The sequence below is a fragment of the Geotrypetes seraphini genome, chromosome 19 (assembly GCF_902459505.1).
Source record: "Geotrypetes seraphini chromosome 19, aGeoSer1.1, whole genome shotgun sequence".
Lineage (NCBI taxonomy): Eukaryota > Metazoa > Chordata > Amphibia > Gymnophiona > Dermophiidae > Geotrypetes > Geotrypetes seraphini.
In genome coordinates this window covers 36,428,351-36,448,049 of record NC_047102.1, presented here as the reverse complement: position 1 = coordinate 36,448,049, position 19,699 = coordinate 36,428,351, and the positions used below count along the sequence as shown (strand labels likewise).

The following is a 19,699-nucleotide window of genomic DNA, read 5'->3' as shown; positions in this document are numbered from 1 at the left end:
GTTATTAAATGCAATAGTCCAGAGAAATTATGCCGATACAAGAGCGATCTTGATAGCAGCATTTCGGGTGGTCTAGCGGCGTGTGAACAAAACCAAGGGACTGTAGCCCTGAGGAAACCCCCTAAGGGTGAAACATGTCGGTATACTTGTCCCTTACCACCACCACCGAAAGTTAAGTACAGTAGCAATTATGCTTTATTAACTTTATAACTTTATTAACTTTATACACTGAAGGTTGAAGTTATATATAAAAAAAACACACATAAAGAATAATATTAGGAGTGACCCGGTGAGGATTCAATGTGTAAATCCAGGTGTTATGAAAAGATATTGAACACGTGGTGGCATTTCTGAGGGTTTGTACAAGAACATTTCTTGATAGAAGGTGTTTTAAGGGTGTCCAGAAGGAGGTCATCCTTTAATACATGGATACAAGAGCGATGACATTGTGTATTGCTGGTGTCAAGGTGTTGAATGCTTTGGTGGTCCAATTAAGACTAACCCCCTCTTTTACGAAACTGCGATAGCAGTTTCTAGTGCGGGGAGCCGCGCTGCTCCTGATGCTCATAGGAACTCAATGAGTGACGGGAGCAGCGAAGGCCATTCAGCGCGGCTCCCCACGCTATCGCAGTTTCATAAAAGGAAACCTATGTGTAGATCGGCACCAGTTTAAGAAACAGTTAAAAACTCAGTTGTTACTGCATTTTAGTGATTTATTAACCGTCACTTGAACAGAAGAAATTGTTTAATTATGAAGATTTTTATGTTGGTTCTTATGTGATATAAACTATTTCGTTTTTTCTTTAAAAGGTATAGAAAAGTTTTAAATAAATAAATAAAATGAATAAATAGTTGTCCATGCAAGAATCCTATTCTATTTTGTTTTGATATTTATTGAAATACTCTGTGTCAGGGTGCTGCTGTCCTTATTCTCATGAAAATACAATTTGGGAGTCTCACCAGCAGTGTGTGAATACTGTGTGAACAACTGAAGAGTGAATTTAGAAAAGAACAACTTTTAAATTAAGGGTGTAGCCATTAAAAAAATGAATAAGGTAGTAATGGGAGAAAAAAGAAAACAGATCAAGGAATGCGACTGAAAGAGGAATATTTTTGAATGGTGGTACAGAAAGATGCCTGTGCAGTGCCGAAAGTCTTACTGCAACAGCACAGGGGGGATGAACATTACATTACATTAGTGATTTCTTTCCGCCATTACCTTGCGGTAGGTCAGCAATAAGATCTTAAACTGGTAGATAAGGAGCCAGTGAAGTGACTTCAGGAGAGGGGTGACATGAGTGTAGCACAGTTGGTAGAAGATGAGTCATGCAACAGGGTTTTGCACAGATTACAAGGGGGAGAGGCGACAATGCGGGAGACCAGTTAGAAGTAGATTGTCCTCTTTGTGTCTGAGTTCCTACTTTTATGGTTGTATACTTCAGACAATTTTAAAAGTGCACACTTAAGCATGTGAAACACTATTCTGCATGTTCCATTCACTTGTAAAATTATCATCCCGTAAATCGGTGATTCCCAAACCATGTTCTGTGGTACCCTGGTGTTCCTCAAACTCTTTTCAGTTGTTTCATAAGAAACTGGATTGTAGAATCTGTTTGTATGAACACATATATGTTTACATAAATTGAGGGTTCCTTCAGTGTATGAAAAAATATTTTAGGGGTTCTACCAGAGTAAAAAGTTTGGGAATCACTGCAATAAGTATTTGGTAATTTTCTCAAAGTTAAGTGAATTTTTGGACGTTGAGCAGGTTAAATAATTTGTGAATCTGTTTGCAGCTGAGTTCAGATTTGGAAAAGGTGAATACAGTAATTAAATCCAAATTCATTTTAATGAAAATGTTAAAATAATTTTTATTCTCAGATTTCATATTGTCAAATTCTCCTGCCCACACAGATGCTCCAGGGTGAGGCAATTCACCCTGGAAGTGTTAGGTACAGGCTGGCAACTGGCATCTAGAAATGCCAATCTGTCTCTATTACTTGTGTCCACGTCTTACTTTAATTTCACATTTTTATGTACAGGAGATTTCCAGTTTGCTGTTGCTTCTGATGATAATTCAGAATTTTGGTTCAGCACAGATGAAACTCCAGCCAATGCCAAACTGCTGGTGTTTGTGGGAACGGTAAGAAGCCATGTTAATCTAATTGTTATGTTGTGGGATGGTAACGGAAACATTTGGTGGTGTGAAATTCTGTGATATATCAAAGAGACTGCTAGGGGTACACTCAAGATAAGTTAGTTTTCTGTGTACAGTGAGAGGAATGCATTTCACACCTGAGTCTGAGTATACTGGTTATTATTTCAGTTTCTCAAATTTACTGTCTGTGCTCTTCTTAATCTTTGCCTTGTGCCAAAGAAAATGACATGAAACATAATCAAGATTTGCTTGGAAATTCTTCTTTATCCCCACAATGTTGATGGGATTAGTAAAACTGGAATTACTTGAATTATAGCACAATGGACAAAGGGCCAGTGAACCGCATTGATCCGAGAGGTTTTGCGGTCTAGAAATGTAATGCAATCTTATTAAACATATGACAAAGTAGAATCTGGTCCTCAAAAACTCATGCCTGAATACATTGATTAGTTTACTTCTGTCCCTTTTAAAGTCTGAATTATAGCCTGTGTTATTGCTAACCTTGATAGAATGTTTAATAGTTTAGTACATGAAGTCTGGAGTTTTGAAACTGAAAAATGTAGCATAGCTAATTCTAGAGAACTCAGAATTTGCAGGCACCAAATAATTAACGGGTGCATTAGGAGTATGCCAAACCTAGCCAATGAAATTTTGGCTGGCTAGATTTAGGATAACTTTTAGTTTTAACAAAATTACATTGGTACTACTCGAAAGGGTCCAGAGAAGAGCGACAAAAATAGTTAAGGGACTGGAGGAGTTGCCTTACAATGAGAGGCTAAAGAAACTGGGCCTCTTCTCCCTTGAAAAGAGGAGACTGAGAGGGGACATGATCGAAACATTCAAGATACTGAAGGGAATTGACTTAGCAGATAAAAACAGATTGTTCACCCTCTCCAGAGTAGGGAGAATGAGAGGATACTCTCTAAAGTTGAAAGGGGATAGATTCTGTACAAACTTAAGGAAGTTCTTCTTCACCCAGAGAGTGGTAGAAAGCTGGAACGCTCTTCCAGAGGCTGTTATATGGGAAAACACCCTCTAGGGATTGCTGCAGAATATGGATCTCCACGGTAAATAGCAGACTTCTACCCATGTAAATGCCACTAGAAGCCTCTACTTTAACTTCCATCGTTTCCTATTTGTTTTTAGGGTGTTCCTAGAGTGGTTTGCATTGCAATAATTTTTTCACTGTTCCACATCTCCTATTTCAGACAGGATCTGAATGGACAGCCCCTGGAGAATTCACCAAGTTCAGCTCACAGGTTTCCAAACCTATCAGGTAAATCCAGCTATAATTCTCTCTTGCCACTCTTCATTTCTATTCAGGCCTTCATTGCTATTTTATTTAAAACTAGCATGCTTAGTAAATGTGAATAGTGAAGTCACCATGCTGGCCTTGTTTAGTTTAAACTTGCTACTCAGCAGGCCTAACTATCTTTCTGACAATCTTTTGCAAACATGTGCATCGATGCTTACTTCACTCTCCTAAATGTACACAGCATACCGGAACCCATCAGGCTATATGCTGGAAACGAAGACAGAAAGCTGACAGGATTGACGGTCAGTCTAGAGGAGGTGTGTAGGCAGATTGATAGGTTTAAGAGCGATAAATCCCCGGGACCAGATGGCATCCATCCAAGAGTCATCAAGGAACTGAAAGGGAGCATAGCAGAACTGCTTCAACTAATAGCCAATCTGTTGATCAAATCGGGAAAGATTCCGGAAGACTGGAAGGTGGCGAATGTTACCCCGATCTTCAAGAAATGTTCGAGGGGAGATCCGGGAAACTACAGACCTGTGAGTCTGACCTTTTCTGAAAGTTTTGTAGTATCTCCCCTATACACTACCAAAGGCCTCTGAAAATAGTAAGCCTTCAGGCACTTACAAAAAGATAACAATATAGGAGGAATCTGATGAATCTGCTCTGGAAGTGCATTCCACAATCGTGGACCTGTAACACTAAAATCTCATGCACAAATTGTAACCTTTGTAATAGCTTGTAAAGAAGGCACCTCAACAAGCGAGAAGATACATACGGGACAATTCCTGCCGCAAGGCTTTAAACACTAGCACCAGTATCTTAAACCGAATTCTCCAAACTACTGGTAACCAATGCAACTTAGCCAGCAAAGGCATCACATCTTCTCTACGGGAGAAATCTTATGAAATGCTCACGTAATGTCTCTGAATACCCATAAAGCTTTAGGATTCCTTCAGGCCTAGAAAGAAAAATGCAGGCCCCTAGCACTATATTATCACTCACTAGAAAAGCATACTGGGTGGGATGTAGCATACTTGACATAGAAATATAAAGTTGCTGCAGTAAAAAAAAAAAAAAGAATATACTTGAAACATTGGAGGAAATCTGGATACCTGTAGATCAGGGATGGGCAAACTTGTTTTACACATGACTTCAGTTGTTTACGGAAATGAATATAGGAAAAGCACAATCTAAGCTCTGATAGAAGCGTCTTCCAAAATTTACTATTTGAAATTTAATAGAATTTTCAGGGACATCTTTTGATCTAAAACCCCCAATAGATGGAAATTATAGCATGAGTTGTGTAGATGTTTGTTAATCTCTATGTTCCCTAACAAAGGGCTCCTTTTACAAAGCTGCGGTAGAAGTTTCTACTGCGAGCTAGTGAGGGAAATGTTCATAGATGCTCGAGAGACGACGGGAGCTCAAGGCAGCCATTTCCTTTGAGCGATCTGCACGGGGAAGATCGCTCCTGGCCCGAAAACCCGCTAGACCCCCAGGTAAGGCTTAAGGAGAGACTTACAGGGCTTAAAATAGCCTGAAAAATGAAAATGCATTTTTTGGTTTAAAACCGTGAATAAGCAAATCCGTAGATATGGAATTTGCGAATACGGAGATTTAACTTTGTGAAAAATAAGCCTAGACATTGTATTCTGAATCAACTGCAATCTCTGGAATCCAACTGTGACAAAAATCATTAGCTAAACTAGTACTTTGAAGTGATCAGGAATAAAATAGGATCTAACTAATGGAAGTTGTTTCAACTTAAAACAAATCTTCCTGAAATAAATATCACCTTCAGAATACAATATCTGCCATCACTTCTTGTATGGAAACATCCCAGAATTGTTTAAAACTAACATGTCCAGTAACACGAATGTGTTGAGACTGGCAAAATGACTCCCTTGTGAGCCATGTAAAGGGCATGTTCAGGAAATTACTCAAGACACAGCTATTTGTAGATGCTTACTTCTACTTAATAATTGCCTTTTTGGGGGGGGGGGGCAAAGCTGATAAACTGTTCACGATCATTTTTATCATGGTTTTAGTTTGTAATAATGTTTTAACATGATTTCTTAGGATTATTTGTATTTCATGATGATTCTGTTTTTAATTTATGTATGCAGCTTTGTGAACCGTTTAGTTATAAATGGTATAGAAATCTTTAAAATAAAATAAATAATTTGGGCTTTCATTGTTAAGGGTCCAAGGTAACCCTCCCAAATTCTAGAGTTTCTGTTTACCATCCGCTGTGTGGTATGAGCTGACCCTAGGCTAACTGGTGCTCCACTTACATAACGCTGAAAGGCGTATGCAGCACTGTACATTTTGACATTTATAGACGGTCCCTGCTAAGAAGAGCTTACAATCTAACTTGGACAGACAGATATGACATATAGGGTTGGGGATGCAGAACCCAAGGTGAGAAAAGCACTCAAAGAGGTGGGCTTTTAACTGGGCTTTGAACACTGCGAGAGATGGAGCCCGCTGTAGGGATTTGGGTAGCTTGTTCCAAGCTTACAGCACAGCAAGATCAAAGCGACGGAGCCTGGAATTGGCAGTTGAAGAGAAGGGCACAGATAGGAGGTACTTATCAGTTGAGCGGAGCTCATGGGGAGGGGCACACAGGGGGAGTTAAGCTAAGAGAGATAGTGAACGGCAGCTCTGTGCAAATAAAGGAATTAGCTTTCCCTCCTGGCAACCTTCCCCCATTTAGTACCTGCCACTGAAACCCTCATACCTGTGGCAGCCCCATGAGCCATTCAAATCTGCTATTTGCGGGCAGAATGGGCTAGAGGGAGTCAAAAAGGTATCATCTTTTTTTCTTTTCTTGTTTTATTTCTATTACACATAAAACAGCACTAAATATTCCTATTAATTTAGCTGCATGGTTGCGGTCGCTATTGTATGGAGTTAGAGAGAAGATTTCACCAGCATTTCTTCAATTGCAAGCAGCAGATTGCTCCTTACTGCTAATGCTCAGCTTAGTGCCTAATTAAAGCCAACTGTGTCCTCTGTTTAGTGCTAGGAAGCAGCTCATAGAAATAGTCACAATTCCCCGGGGAAAACAGCACATCAGCAGAGAAAGGGAAGGGAAAACAACAACTTCCTCATGCCTATCAGTTCATCATGCATCGCAGTACACAATGAGGGGAAAAATCATTGTGCTGCAGGACACCAGTACAGGATTTCAATGTTTTCATTACTGTCATTATTAGGTTAATCCTCTTGCTTGTCTTATATGTTGCTCAGCTTATTTATTGCATGTTTGCTTTCTGACATACCCTATTACATGCAAAAGAAAATTCTGTCCCTACAATCCCTTGGGAGAAATAAAGGAATGCAATGGGCAGAGACCACTCAGCACTCAGGGTGTGGCAGGGGGACCACTGAAAGGGCTGGCCCAACCTCTAGACATGACTAAGTGATAGCAAAGAGCCCCTACAAAGCAATAGTCCTGACAGCCACACAACTTGAAAGAACCAACAGCCTGCACTTTCACAAAGAGGATTTCCAAATAGTCCATTTAGCCAAATAAATGGCTTTAGGAAGTTGCTCTCATTATGCCTATCCACACATGCAGTTTTACAGTTCGAGGCGATCATGATTGTTGAATTTACCAAAATCTTAGGGGGTGCTAAGGGGCCTTGAAGTTAATTGAAGAATGTGGAATATCCTTGCCCCAGTCCCGACCGACCACAGAGGGCTTAGATCAAGACAAAATCAGATTCCACAAGAAGAGACACAGAGATTTGTTTTGTAGACAAGTCTTCTGCTTTATCAATGCCAGCTGTCAGTCCTCCTCCCTTCTCGTAGATACACAGACCCCTCTTCTGTGCTGAGCCTGCTACCGTTCTCATGGTAACTAGTGCTTCAATAGAGAGGGAATGCAGTCTGCACTAAAAGATTGTGTCGAAGAGTCGAAGAGATACTGCCACTTCCACTTTAGGATATTCCAAATTTCTTCATTTTTGATATACTGTTTATCAGTCAGGTATCTGAACAGTTTATAATTATAAAAAATATCATGTCTAAAGTTAAAATAAATAAACAGGAGAATGACAGACTGACGTATATGACACGAGGGGGAGGAGAGAAAGGTAAGTTAGTAAATACATCGAGAAAAATAAAAGGGAAGTAAGTGGGAGGGAGGGAGATACATTAGGGTAGGGCTTGCTTCAACAGAAGCGTTTTGTTTGTTCCAAAATACTTCAATGAATTAAATGAGGATTATTAGAGAGAGCTGGAATTAGAGGAAAAGAAAAGTTTTGAATTTAGATTTAAATTTTCCTAGAGAGTTTTCTAGTTGGAGATCCAATGGGAGGGCATTCCACAGAGATGGGGCAGTGACTGAAAAAAATGGATTTGCGAGTAGTATCATAGAAAAGTTCACATATCGATGAAATGGTAAGTAGGTTTTGATTGTTGAATCGGAGTGTCCCTGGAAGAAGAGTATGGGATCAGAAGTTTGTCAATGAAGGCTGGTTGATTGGAGTTTTTTGTTTTGAAGTATTTTATAGGAGAGATGATAAGTAATGGGTAACCAGTGTGCTTTGCGAAGAAGGGGAGCGACAATCATATTTTTTTGAATGGTAAATTAATTTAACGGCAGTGTTTTGCATTAGTTGTACACTTTTCCCCTCCGTATTTGCGGTTTTTCTATGCGTGCAGAAACGGGAACTACTGTAAACTGAAAAACCAGGAAGCAAAGTCCTCACTCCCGTCCCCACGAACTATACCTCCCAGGCCTTCCCACGCAGAGCGCCATAACATGCACGCTGCGACTCTCTGCCTGAGCGACTGGACTTCCAGCTGCTTTGGAGGCAGGAGGGTGAGGCCACGGCTGCTCTGTCGGGATTCCTGGGAGGGGAGAGGAAATCTGTGGTGGGCTGCCTCCCCTCTCCCGCCCCCTCCACGCTCCCATCCGGTTCCAGAGGCTGCATAGGGACCAGCCGAGGCCAGTCCATCCCCGTTGTGGGGAAGCTGCCGACATGCTGAATATGTGGAAAGTGCGGGAGCTAGTGGATAAAGCGCGAGTATTGCTTCCTCTGGCCAGGGAAAAAGTAACCCCTGGCTCCCCCCTGCCTACCATCCCCCCTCTCAGCTGCTGAGGAGGATCTGTCATGGCAGCGCTGGGCTCAGTTTGAAGGAGGCCACAGGCAGGGCAGGAAGTCTGAAACACCATATGATAAGTTATTCACAGTTTTTACATATTCACGATTCAGTCCAGCCCCAATCACCATGAATATGGAGGGAGAAGTGTAGACGACGGGTTTCTTTTTGTGTAATACCCTGATAAAAGGCATTACAGTAATTGATGTTTGAAATTACGAGGGAGTGAATCAAAATGTTGATATAGAGGAGATCAAGGAGAGAAGAGATAGATCGAACAACTTGTCAAGGAAAATACGAGAGGAAATGCAATTCTGGACTTAATTCTAAATGGACTACAAGGATCGGCACAAGGTGTAGAAGTAGAAGGGACGCTGGAAAGCAGTGATCACAATATGATCCATTTCAACCTGGACACAGGGGCAAAACATCGATCCAGAACGATGGCCACGGCACTGAACTTCCGGAAAGGGAACTATGAAGGGATGAGACTCATGGTGGGGAAAAAGATTAATAAGAGGATAAACATTGTAAAAATGCTAGAGCAAGCATGGTCCCTTTTTAAGGACACAGTCATCAAGGTGCAAAATCTATATATACTGCGTATCAACAAGGGATCCAAGAGGAAAACAAACAAGGAACTGGTGTGGCTCACTGTAGCGTTGAAGGAAGCGATCAGAGACAAGAAGACTTTGTTCAAGGAATGGAAAAGGTCAAAAACGGCCGAAAACTGAAAAAAGCACAAACAACATCAAAGCAGGTGCCATAAGTCGGTAAGAGGGGCTAAAAGAGACTACAAGGAAAAAATAGCCAAGGAGGCTTAAAGCGGGTTAAAACTACAGGCTTGGGAAGGAAAAAAAAAAGTAATTTCCTGCTCTGCCGAGCACAGAGGAACAGCTCATGCGCAGACCATCTACAGATTTTCTTGTACTAAATATAAGCTGCCTCCGAGAACCCCACCACTTCTTGTGACAACCAAGAGGACTGCTGCTTCTCCTAACACAAACAAAGAAATAGAATGTTTTAAAATATGATACTACTTGCTGTTAGGAGAAGCAGTAGTCCTCTTGGTTGTCACAAGAAGTGGTGGGGTTCTCGGAGGCAGCCCGCGAGGGCGAAACGCGTCAGAACCTGATAGTACCATCACAGTCGGCTTCATTGACTTCACCAGGCTATGGACTTTTTTAGCGTTCAGATGAAGATTATTTAAACAGACTTTCAGTGTAGGAGGAAGTGCAGTTTTGGAGCATGTCCCCTTTTTCGGCTTCCCTAACTCCGGGTTCTTAGCACTTCTGAAGTTAGTTCACATATAATGTATTAAGTTTAAAAGGATATAGGGAGGGGATCGGTTATTTATATACTTGAACAATCCATATGTGGAATCCATATGGATAGAAATTCTATGTGTAAAGGGAAGAAATATACAGGTAGGGTTATACTACCGTCCCCCAGGACAAAATGAAGAAATGTTTACAGGGATTAGGAAAGCTGGCAAATTGGGCAACAGTATAATAATTGGTGATCTCAATTAACTGGATAAAAGTTACATCAAGGAGTGCTAGGGTGGTAAACTTCCTAGACGTAATAAATGACCAAGAACTGACAAGAAGGGAAGCTATTTTAGATTTGGTCCTTAGTGGAATGCAGGGCATAGTATGAGAGGTAACTGTGATCATAATGTGACACGGGAGCCGGCCTGCGCTAAAAACCGCTATTGTGGTTTTGGAAAAAGGGGGGGGGGGGGAGACTAAGACAAATGTGTAAATTTTTTAGGGAATACAATTTTGTCTTTTGGTTCAAGGATTATTACTATTCCAATTTGATTACTGTAATGTAATCTATCTGGATTGTCCTAAAGCAGTTTTGAAAAAAAATACAAGTCATTTAAAATACAGCAAAATGCTTGATTTTCTCTTTAGATTTTTCAAGTTTTAAAGGAAAGAAATGTAAAAGAATATTTACCTCCCCTTTTACAAAACCGTAGCGTGGTTTTTAGCACTGGTCATGGCGGTAACAGCTCTGATGCTCATGAGTATCGGAGCTGTTAGCATTGCGGCAGCGCTAAAAAACGCACTACGGTTTTGTAAGTGGGGGTGCGGTTTAATTCCTTATGGGCATTCCAAACTGCTAAATACAGGAAAGTACTTCCTTGTTGTTTACGTCCAATTAGGTCCACATGCTATAAACACTGCCTTAAGTTAAGCGGCTAATTTAATTGGTAAAAGCCATTTATAAACATTTTAACTATCATTTAAAAAAATGTAGGCACCTAGTGTCTCCTAGAAAAATGGCACCTTTATCATGTCTATGGAGGTCCTTAGAATACCTAAGGATGAAGTAGGCGTGGTTAACGCTGGAAACAAATTTAGGCGTTCTAAGGCACCTTCGTAGATGTGATTCTCATTAAAGGTAGGTGCTATGGCCTATGCACTGCCACCATTTGTAGAATCGTGGCTTTGGGCCAGGGTTTTGGAAGCCTACATTTTCACCACCTACCTTTCAAGTGAATCGCGGCCATGGAGGTGATTTACGAAGCCTAAAACCACTTCTGGCATTAGCCACACCTACAGAGGTATTAGGCATCTTAAAGTGCCTCTGTGATGCAGATGCCTTTTTATGGTGCCTACTTTTAATTTTTATTTAAATGGTGTTTTGCACTTGTTAGACACCTTTCCTAAGGTGCCATTTATAGAATATGAGCCAAAACTCTGCTTGGCTATATACACATAAAAAGTAGGTGTGCACAAATAGACATTCTGGAAGGATGAGAAGCTCTAAAAACATAAACATTGCCTCTGCCGAGTCAGACCATAGGTCCATCACGCCCAGCAGTCCGCTCCTGCGGCGGCCCCCCAGGTCAAGGACCTGTAGTGATCTATTACTCAAGGGCGTTTTGTATTGTATAGTAACCCTCTAATTATACCCCTGGATCCCCTTTCTCTTCAGGAACTCGTCCAATCCCCTTTTGAAACCCAAAATCGTACTCTGCTCAACCACCTCCTCTGGAAGCACATTCCAGGTGTCCACCCTTAGAAAATATTTTATTGTTCTACTAAGGTTTTGCAGTCATGCACGATTAATAGTCAGAATTAATGTGCAGAAATTACAAAACCTCGGTGTTAACTTTAGGGCATCTCTAGCATCTTTGGAAGGCTGCAATGCATTTAACACATAGCAAAGTTTGCTACTGCTTGCCAGCTAGGATAACCGAGGATGAAGTTAGCTATATCTCAAGAAGACAAGGTTCCTTTCTGAGTTTAAAACCAAAGTGGTTTACATATTACATAAAGGTACTGTACTTATTTTGCACCTGTGGCGATGAAGGGTTAAGTGTTTAATTTTACTGCAGTTTTTTCCCCAATAGACACAGGTAAAAAAACAAAACAAAACCACCTAGTAAGAAGGGCCCTAAAAGGACTGCCTTGTAACCACTGCTGTGGCGTCACATGTTTTAAGCATTTTAAAGAGTTTTCGGCCCATTTATTTTCTCCCCGTCATTTTATTACAGTGTGGGAGAATCTAGCTGTCATTGACCTGCTTTTCAGTAATGCCACTTTTAAATTTGTTGTTCCTAAATCTTACACTGGGAACAACATTACAAATTTGCATTAAGACTATATTTCTCCTCAGAGAGTCAACACATGGGCCTCTCTTCGACAGGGACTTGTCCAAAATGTCATCCCCTGCCTCGCTAGGACATATGTTCTGGTCCTGTTCTCTCATATAAGCATTATGGAGGAAACGTCTTTGTTACATTTCTTCTCTTTGGACTCTCTCATTCTGTTTGATTCATAGAGTTTGCAAACTCCCACTCCAAGAGGCTTTTGCCAGTTATTGAGGCGGGTGATGCCTGCTCTCCGGCACTTCAACAGTAGTGGTTGCAAATGATTTATTTTCTTAAGTTAACAGTGAGTACAAGTAAGAGACTTGGATTCTCCACATGGGCAACAGTTCAAATAAACTTGGAGAGCATTTTGGGACTCAGAGTTCATAATCACAGTTACTTAGGGGAAGATTCTCAAAACCCACTGTGCCTTTAATGATGGTCGCTAAACCTGTTCCAGCCAGTTTAGTGTGGAAGTATTCTACTGGCCAATTCTCAAAAGGGCTCACCATGGTCTTTTCCAAGCTTCCTGGTAGACTTCAACTCTGCCAAGCAAATGTATTACAACGAGGTCATAAATATTTAAACGAGCATGCCAGGTGATTCTCTAGCCTCGCTGTCCCACATTTACAGGCAAAATTTTCTGGCAGGTCTGAGCTGCCATAACCTTACTTTCTGGTTAGTGCCTGAGCACTAATTGGCTCAGGTATTGACAGGAAAGTAAGGCTTTGACAGGTTAGACCTGCTAGATAATTTTGCCCCGTCCCTCCAACAGGAGGATGCCCACTCCCTCCTGCTGCCAGTGGTGATTTCTACCCTTCGACATCCCTCCCCCTAGGCAGGAGGGATGCCCACTCCCTTCTTCCACCAGTGATTCCCCCCAACACACCTGTACCTCACAGTCCAAGGCTGGACCTATGGGAGGGGCTTTAGGTATCTGGGCCAATCAGAGCCTTGGACCCCTCCTTGGCGCATCCCAGGATACACCGGGGAGAGGAAGCTCCGCTATTTTGAAGAGGTTGGCCTTCCTGCTGGAGGTACAGGCCGGGATATTAGGGGGTGTGGCTATCAACGGTGGCAGGAGGGATTGGGCATCCCTCCTGTTGGCAATGTTGGGGGGGTAGAGACCCTGGCAGTGGGAGGGAGTGGGAATCCCTTCTGTCTTTTAATTTGGGGATCTTTTTTTTTTTTTTATGTGCGAGAGCATTCTGTGCATATGCCCATTTCTGTCACATGCAAAAAGAGTGACCCTTCGCGACACTCTGTGAACCTCATTTGCATGCGTGGGGTTTTGAGAATGACCCGTCAGATTTTATCATGAAGTTTGAGAATCTTCCCCTCATTGAATAGTTGTATTATATATGGGGAGCAGTACATCAATGTTTATAAATACATTTTTTAAAAGTGCGTGAAAATCATAATTACAGGCTGCATAGAGTTGATAAATGAACCGATACCGTGACAACCGTGTCCCCTTTGTCTGGAAATCATGATTTTGTGAATCTTTGGGTTTATCTCGAGTCTTGCAGCAAGAATCCTGCAGTTAACACACAGTCTACTTTGTCTTTCTTATAGGTCCTTTGACTTCAGAAAATTTTATTGTGATTTATCCATAATTTATATCTGAAATCATTAGGGCAGAATTTCAGACCTACAAAGGCTAGAAACTCTTTATGCTTCAAAATATTTGCATACCATTGTAAAAGTTAAATATAAATACACGAAATCAAGTAGAAAGAACAATTAGAATTAAAACAATTGCATTGCTGCCATCTCCTTGGTTACGACATCTTTATAATTTTGTGTTGCTCGTTCATGTATATTAATTAGCATTTCTTTTTTCTTCTGCTCAGGCTAATGACTTCCCGCAGGTATTACTTTGAGCTCCTACACAAGCAGGATGACCAAGGATCTGACCATGTGGAAGTTGGAGTGAGTAATTCCTTGGTTCATTTTAGTTTATTTTCTGTCTGCAGAACTTATAGTCCAACAGGATTCAGGATATGGATTTCTGTTGTTGGTTTTGAGCCTAATAATATAGACCCCCCTTTTATGAACCCTTGTTTAGCTTTTTTATCACCAAATTCCTATGAGCGTCGGAGCTAATACTGCTGCGGCTGATGATAAAAAAAGCCTAATGTGGCTTGATAAAGGGGGGGAGGGGATAATGTTCCTCTTTAAAACTGATATAATTTATACAGTAATTCATTTCTTAAACTGTGGTAAGCCCATCATTTTTCCTTTTTGGTTTTTAATTTATAAAAATCTAATCCATTCCTTTTCTCTCTTTATTTTTACTCGGCAATTTCTGCTTGCTCCTTTGGGTACTCAGCCGCCACAAATGGTCTTCCTTGTTGCACTGCCGAGCTCCGGCCCTAGGTTAATTTCCATTTCCCAAGCATCTTGGAATACCAAGATTTGCCTATTATGCAGTAGCTACTGTACTTTGAGGTTAGAGCAGTTGAAAACCCAAGAAATCCCTTGGTTGCTTGTTTTCTTTTTTTGCTAATATGATGGATATGGAACTTGATTGCAACTTATGTATAGAATATCATTTTATATCTCAACTCCTATAAGTAATAACTGAAAATCTTGGTCTGAAAGTTGCTCAGTGCCCTTTTGAAGTGAATTGGTTCTTACAGCTTGGTCCATGTGGCACAGGCATCCACATCACCAAACCCACGTGTCTTGCCATTCTTTACCTCTCCACTCCGTGCAGGTTGAGGGACATAGTCAGTATACGGGCAAGCGTGTTATACTTTTGCTAAGGTCCATCTCTGTGAGTAAGTTCTAGCTGGGCGCCAAACATTATATTGTTACCAAGTAAGGTGGAGAGGAAGGGATTGGGACTTGTTCACTACCTTTTTGTAGTTAAACAACCACTCTCAAAGTGGTATAAATCAGCATTTTCCCTGTCTATCTAATGTACGTGGGTCAGTGGAGGATTACGTGACTTGCCCAGCATGGGTTTGAACCACACTCTCCTCCTTTCAATCTAATTCTGTGTATGTTACTCAAAATTGCACACACAAATATGGGTGCACATCCAATTTGCATGTGTAAGAGCATGGGAGGGGCATGGATGTGTTAGGGGCGTTCCTGGAATTTGCACACAGTTTTACTGAGTAAGGAAGTGCTGTGCCTAATTTTGATGTGTATCCTCATGCCCAAGATTGGGTGCCGATCCCATCACCAAATGCCATTCTGTAAATGGCAACCAACTCTTGAGCGCTGTTTATAGAATAGCTCTTAGCCTTAATTTTTATCGGCATTTAAATTTGGGCACCCTTTGTAGAATTGGGTCTTTAGTGCGCAAGTGCAAGGGTGACCATATGAATGTGGCTCCCACTTACATGCATAACTTATAGAATGCTATAAAGTGTTTCATTTAGGCACATGCTACTGACGCATGCTACTGACATGATGTAAGTGGGCACATAGGTGCTGATTTACGTTAGTGTTCTATAATAGAATCTGAGTGCCCAGGTGCTATTATAGAATTCATACTCAGTGTGCTGCATCTAGGTGCCTAGCTTTGCTGCCTAGTTTTAGAATTGCCCCCTATATAGGGAAAAGGTGCATTACAAACAACAGGGACATTTGCACCTGCAAATTCGGCAGGTATATATGAACCTGTGGGTCCCTCCAGGGAGGGATTTTCTAAGGGATGCCCTGCTTGAAGTTCCCCTTTGAAAATCAGCTTGCAGGCCTGCGGCTACTGCAAGCTACAAGAGAGGAAGAAGGGGCTGAAAATAGCCAACAAAGTATGGTATTTCCTCTATCGTGATGATTTTGCAACTATTCTCTTCCTTTGCCTGTATAAATGTAACAGTAAAAACAGATCCCAATTAAAATTTGGATTCCTACTTCACACCCACCCCGGTTTCATCAATTTCTAGCATTTCCTCACCCTGTGATTCATGATGCTCTGTTTTTCTGTCAAGCTGTTGCCATCAATATTCCTAAATATTCTTGACAGTCTTTTATAACAAGCTCCAGGTCTGCATTCCAGAGAGATGCTCCTACTAACTGAGTGAGAAGTATATAACCGTACTGCAGCATATTTATATCTATCCTCTTCTCATCACTCAAGTAGAATTGTCATCATTATAGGGATAAGAATTATCTCTTTACTGAGGTACAGAAATCACCCAGGGATGGAGGGCTGTGGCTACACGCAATGGCAAATATTAGTTTTGAAAATTCCCCTCGTACCATAATGTCGATGGGTTGAGATGCCCCATTTCTGTAAAAGTGCTGACTGCCACCATCTGAAAGTCTAACCCAGAATGTGAAAGGACCTATGGGGGAAGGGAGGGAATAAGTAGAGATCAGGAGAAGTGAGAGTGAGTGGAGTTAAGAAATACCATACTGGGTTGAACCAATTGTCTGTCAAGCCCAGGATTCTGTTAGTGACCAATCGAGGTTTCTTTGCAGAAGTACCCAATGGATACTAAAACTGAATCCGTTCACTGCTGTTCATTCCCATTTCCAAGCAATAAGAGGTAACACTCTAAACCATACCTAGCGTTTACTTGTTAATAGACTTTTCCTCCAGGAACTTGTACAGACCTTTTATTGTTTTCTTAAATTCAGGTGGGTTGCAGAGCATCTTTCTTAATGCAGCTGTGCCTTGTGCTCGAAAGGGTTGGGCATGACTGAATTGATTGGCAGGCACTGTGTGAAAGAAACGTATTTGATTTATGCCTGGCCATTGCAGTTAGGCCCGAATTCTATAAATGGTGCCTACACTGGAAGCACCGCTTGGTGCGATTGTCAATCAACCACTAGGCGCTATTTATAGAATCATGCCTAGTGGTGCCTAAGCGAGTGTAGTTCTCGCTAGGCATCCAAGACATAGGTGCTGCTCCATTAGGCCAGCTTTTCACTCGCCTAATGATACCTAACTTGACCACACCTATTCTCCGCCCATAACAATGCCCACTTTTTCAGATAGGCATTCTTAGGCATGGGAAGGTGTCTCCACTTAGGTGTTGCTAGGTGTCCAACTCTTAAATTGTTTAATTGGATAAAAACCAGCATTTTCAATTACGACGTGAATTAAGCCAATTAAAAAAAAATAAATTGGCACAGATCCTGAACTTAGGCAGGCGCCTAATCTAGGCATCCTTTTATAGAATATGGCCCTTAGGGCCGGATTCTACAAATGACACCGGTATCAGCAGCCTCCTAAAATATGGCCACCGATCACGCACTGGCGCCATTTGTAAAATCATGGCTACCTCAAACATAGGCATCAGCAATGTAGGCCAGGGTTTTCGAGGCCTACATTTCCGGTGCCTATGTTTGACACGAATCACATCTACGGAGGAGCCTAAGGTTGTTTCTGGTGTTAGCCAGGCCTACTTCGACTGTAGGCATTTTAAGGTGCCCCATAAACACGATCTAGGTGCCTTCATTTTTGTTTTTAAATTATTTTTTATTCATTTTTAAACAGCTTTGTCACCTAAAAAGTATCTACACAAACCTCTAAATCAATTTCTAATATTTCAAACATGTCCACTCCTGCATATAAGACAATAATTTTTCTGCATGCTGTATTTCTCTTAACTCTGCATATTGTAACTCGCTGACTGTCCAGCCCTCTTCAGTGTAAACCACCTAGAAGTCTCACGACTATGGCGGTATAGAAGAATAAAGTTATTATTATTATTAAGTTAGCCGCCAGTCGGGTGCCTACTGGCGCCTAACTTAAGGCGTCATTTACAGAATGTTGGCCTTGATTATAGCTATTGCTTTCCTTATTCCCTTAGTAAAATCTTAATGTCTTAAGGTTGAGAAGCCTGGAATGAAGAGAGATGCTGGTGATCAGTATCTTTTTAAGCAGGGCAGAGAAGAACTGATTTGTTTTTTATGGAAAGAAATAGCTAAGATGGTTTGAGGAGAAAAAATGTACAAAAATAATAAATAGAATGGGTGTGATGATCAGCCATTAGAAAAAAAAGTACTTGTATATAATATGTAAACCACTTTGATAGAAACCTCAGAAATCCCATCCCTCTCCTTGTGTCAAACTGTCTGTCCATTCTTCTGAAAATCAACAAGTTTGGTATTCAGGAAATTCATAGCCTCAGGAACAGATTTTTCAAGTTGATTTTTAAATTCTCTCTTATTTCAGTGGCGCATCTTTCTCCCCAGTCTGAAGTTTGAAGTAATTAATTCCTCCTTCATCTCACTCTATACAGGTAAGGTCTCTTTAAATGTGAGGTTACCAGATGTTCTCAGTTTTCAGGGATTGCCCCTGAATTTGTTGCAGTATTTCCAGTTCCATAGTCTGCCAGGACTTCCCTTCCTTGATTCAAGCGCAGAAGTAACCTGGGCTGCAGAACAGATTACATCTCCCTCCCTTCCCTTATCTCCATATCCACACAATCCTCAATTCCTCCTCTTGCAACCCTGCTGTCCAAATCCTCTGGTAGTGCCAGGGTTCACAAGTGTCAATATCAAAACAAAAAAGTAACTGACATGGAGCCTCACGCTCTAAAACGCTATGAGACTCTGCCAGTCTCCCCCCCACACCCAATAGACACTTCCTGCTGCCAAAGGGCAGGACTAGCCAGAACCTTGTAGTATGAAGCTCCATACCGATTACTTCTACATTTATGGGCTAAGGCGGGAGACAGGTTAGTGAAGCATTTGCTCTTCTTGCTGCCGGGTCCTGCCTACTTTCTGTTCCCGCGAAGGCAGGACCCGACAGCATTTCCCCCAATAGGTCGATCGCGATCTTGGGCCAATCAGCCTTCCTCTCCCCGACGGCAGAATCTAACTTGGACAGACAGACATGACATACCGTATTTTCACGCATATAACGCGCGCGTTATACGCGTTTTTACCTACCGCGCATACCCCTCGCGCGTTATATGCGTGAGCGCGGTATACCAAAGTTTTAAAACATAGTTCCCACCCCGCCCGACGCCCGATTCACCCCCCCAGCAGGACCGCTCGCACCCCCACCCCGAACGACCGCTCGCACGCGCTCCCACCCGCACCCGCATCCACGATCGGAGCAAGAGGGAGCCCAAGCCCTCTTGCCCGGCCGACTCCCCGACGTCCGATACATCCCCCCCCCCCCCGGCAGGACCACTCGCACCCCCACCCCGAACGACCGCTCGCACGCGCTCCCACCCACACCCGCATCCACGATCGGAGCAAGAGGGAGCCCAAGCCCTCTTGCCCGGCCGACTCCCCGACGTCCGATACATCCCCCCCCCCCCGGCAGGACCACTCGCACCCCCACCCCGAACGACCGCCGACTTCCCGACAATATCGGGCCAGAAGGGAGCCCAAACCCTCCTGGCCACGGCGACCCCCTAACCCCACCCCGCACTACATTACGGGCAGGAGGGATCCCAGGCCCTCCTGCCCTCGACGCAAACCCCCCTCCCCCCCAAGAACCTCCGACCGCCCCCCAGCCGACCCGCGATCCCCCTGGCGACCCCCACGAACCCCCCACCCCCCTTCCCCGTACCTTTGGTAGTTGGGCCAGAAGGGAGCCCAAACCCTCCTGGCCACGGCGACCCCCTAACCCCACCCCGCACTACATTAC

At 42.4% G+C, this 19,699-nt stretch overlaps 1 protein-coding gene and 1 long non-coding RNA gene across 3 annotated transcripts in view; one reads left to right on the top strand and one right to left on the bottom strand.

Moving 5' to 3' along the window:
• LOC117352380 overlaps window positions 1-19,699 on the bottom strand; it is a 255,037-nt gene that overhangs the window by 48,094 nt on the left and 187,244 nt on the right. The window lies entirely within an intron of this gene.
• B4GALNT4 (beta-1,4-N-acetyl-galactosaminyltransferase 4) overlaps window positions 1-19,699 on the top strand; it is a 153,271-nt gene that overhangs the window by 91,569 nt on the left and 42,003 nt on the right. For both annotated transcript variants that reach the window (XM_033928835.1, XM_033928834.1), the window contains exons 6-9: window positions 2,043-2,143; window positions 3,367-3,434; window positions 13,986-14,064; window positions 18,272-18,338. In XM_033928835.1, coding sequence (XP_033784726.1) covers window positions 2,043-2,143; window positions 3,367-3,434; window positions 13,986-14,064; window positions 18,272-18,338 — 315 coding nt within the window. The remainder of the gene's footprint in view (window positions 1-2,042; window positions 2,144-3,366; window positions 3,435-13,985; window positions 14,065-18,271; window positions 18,339-19,699) is intronic.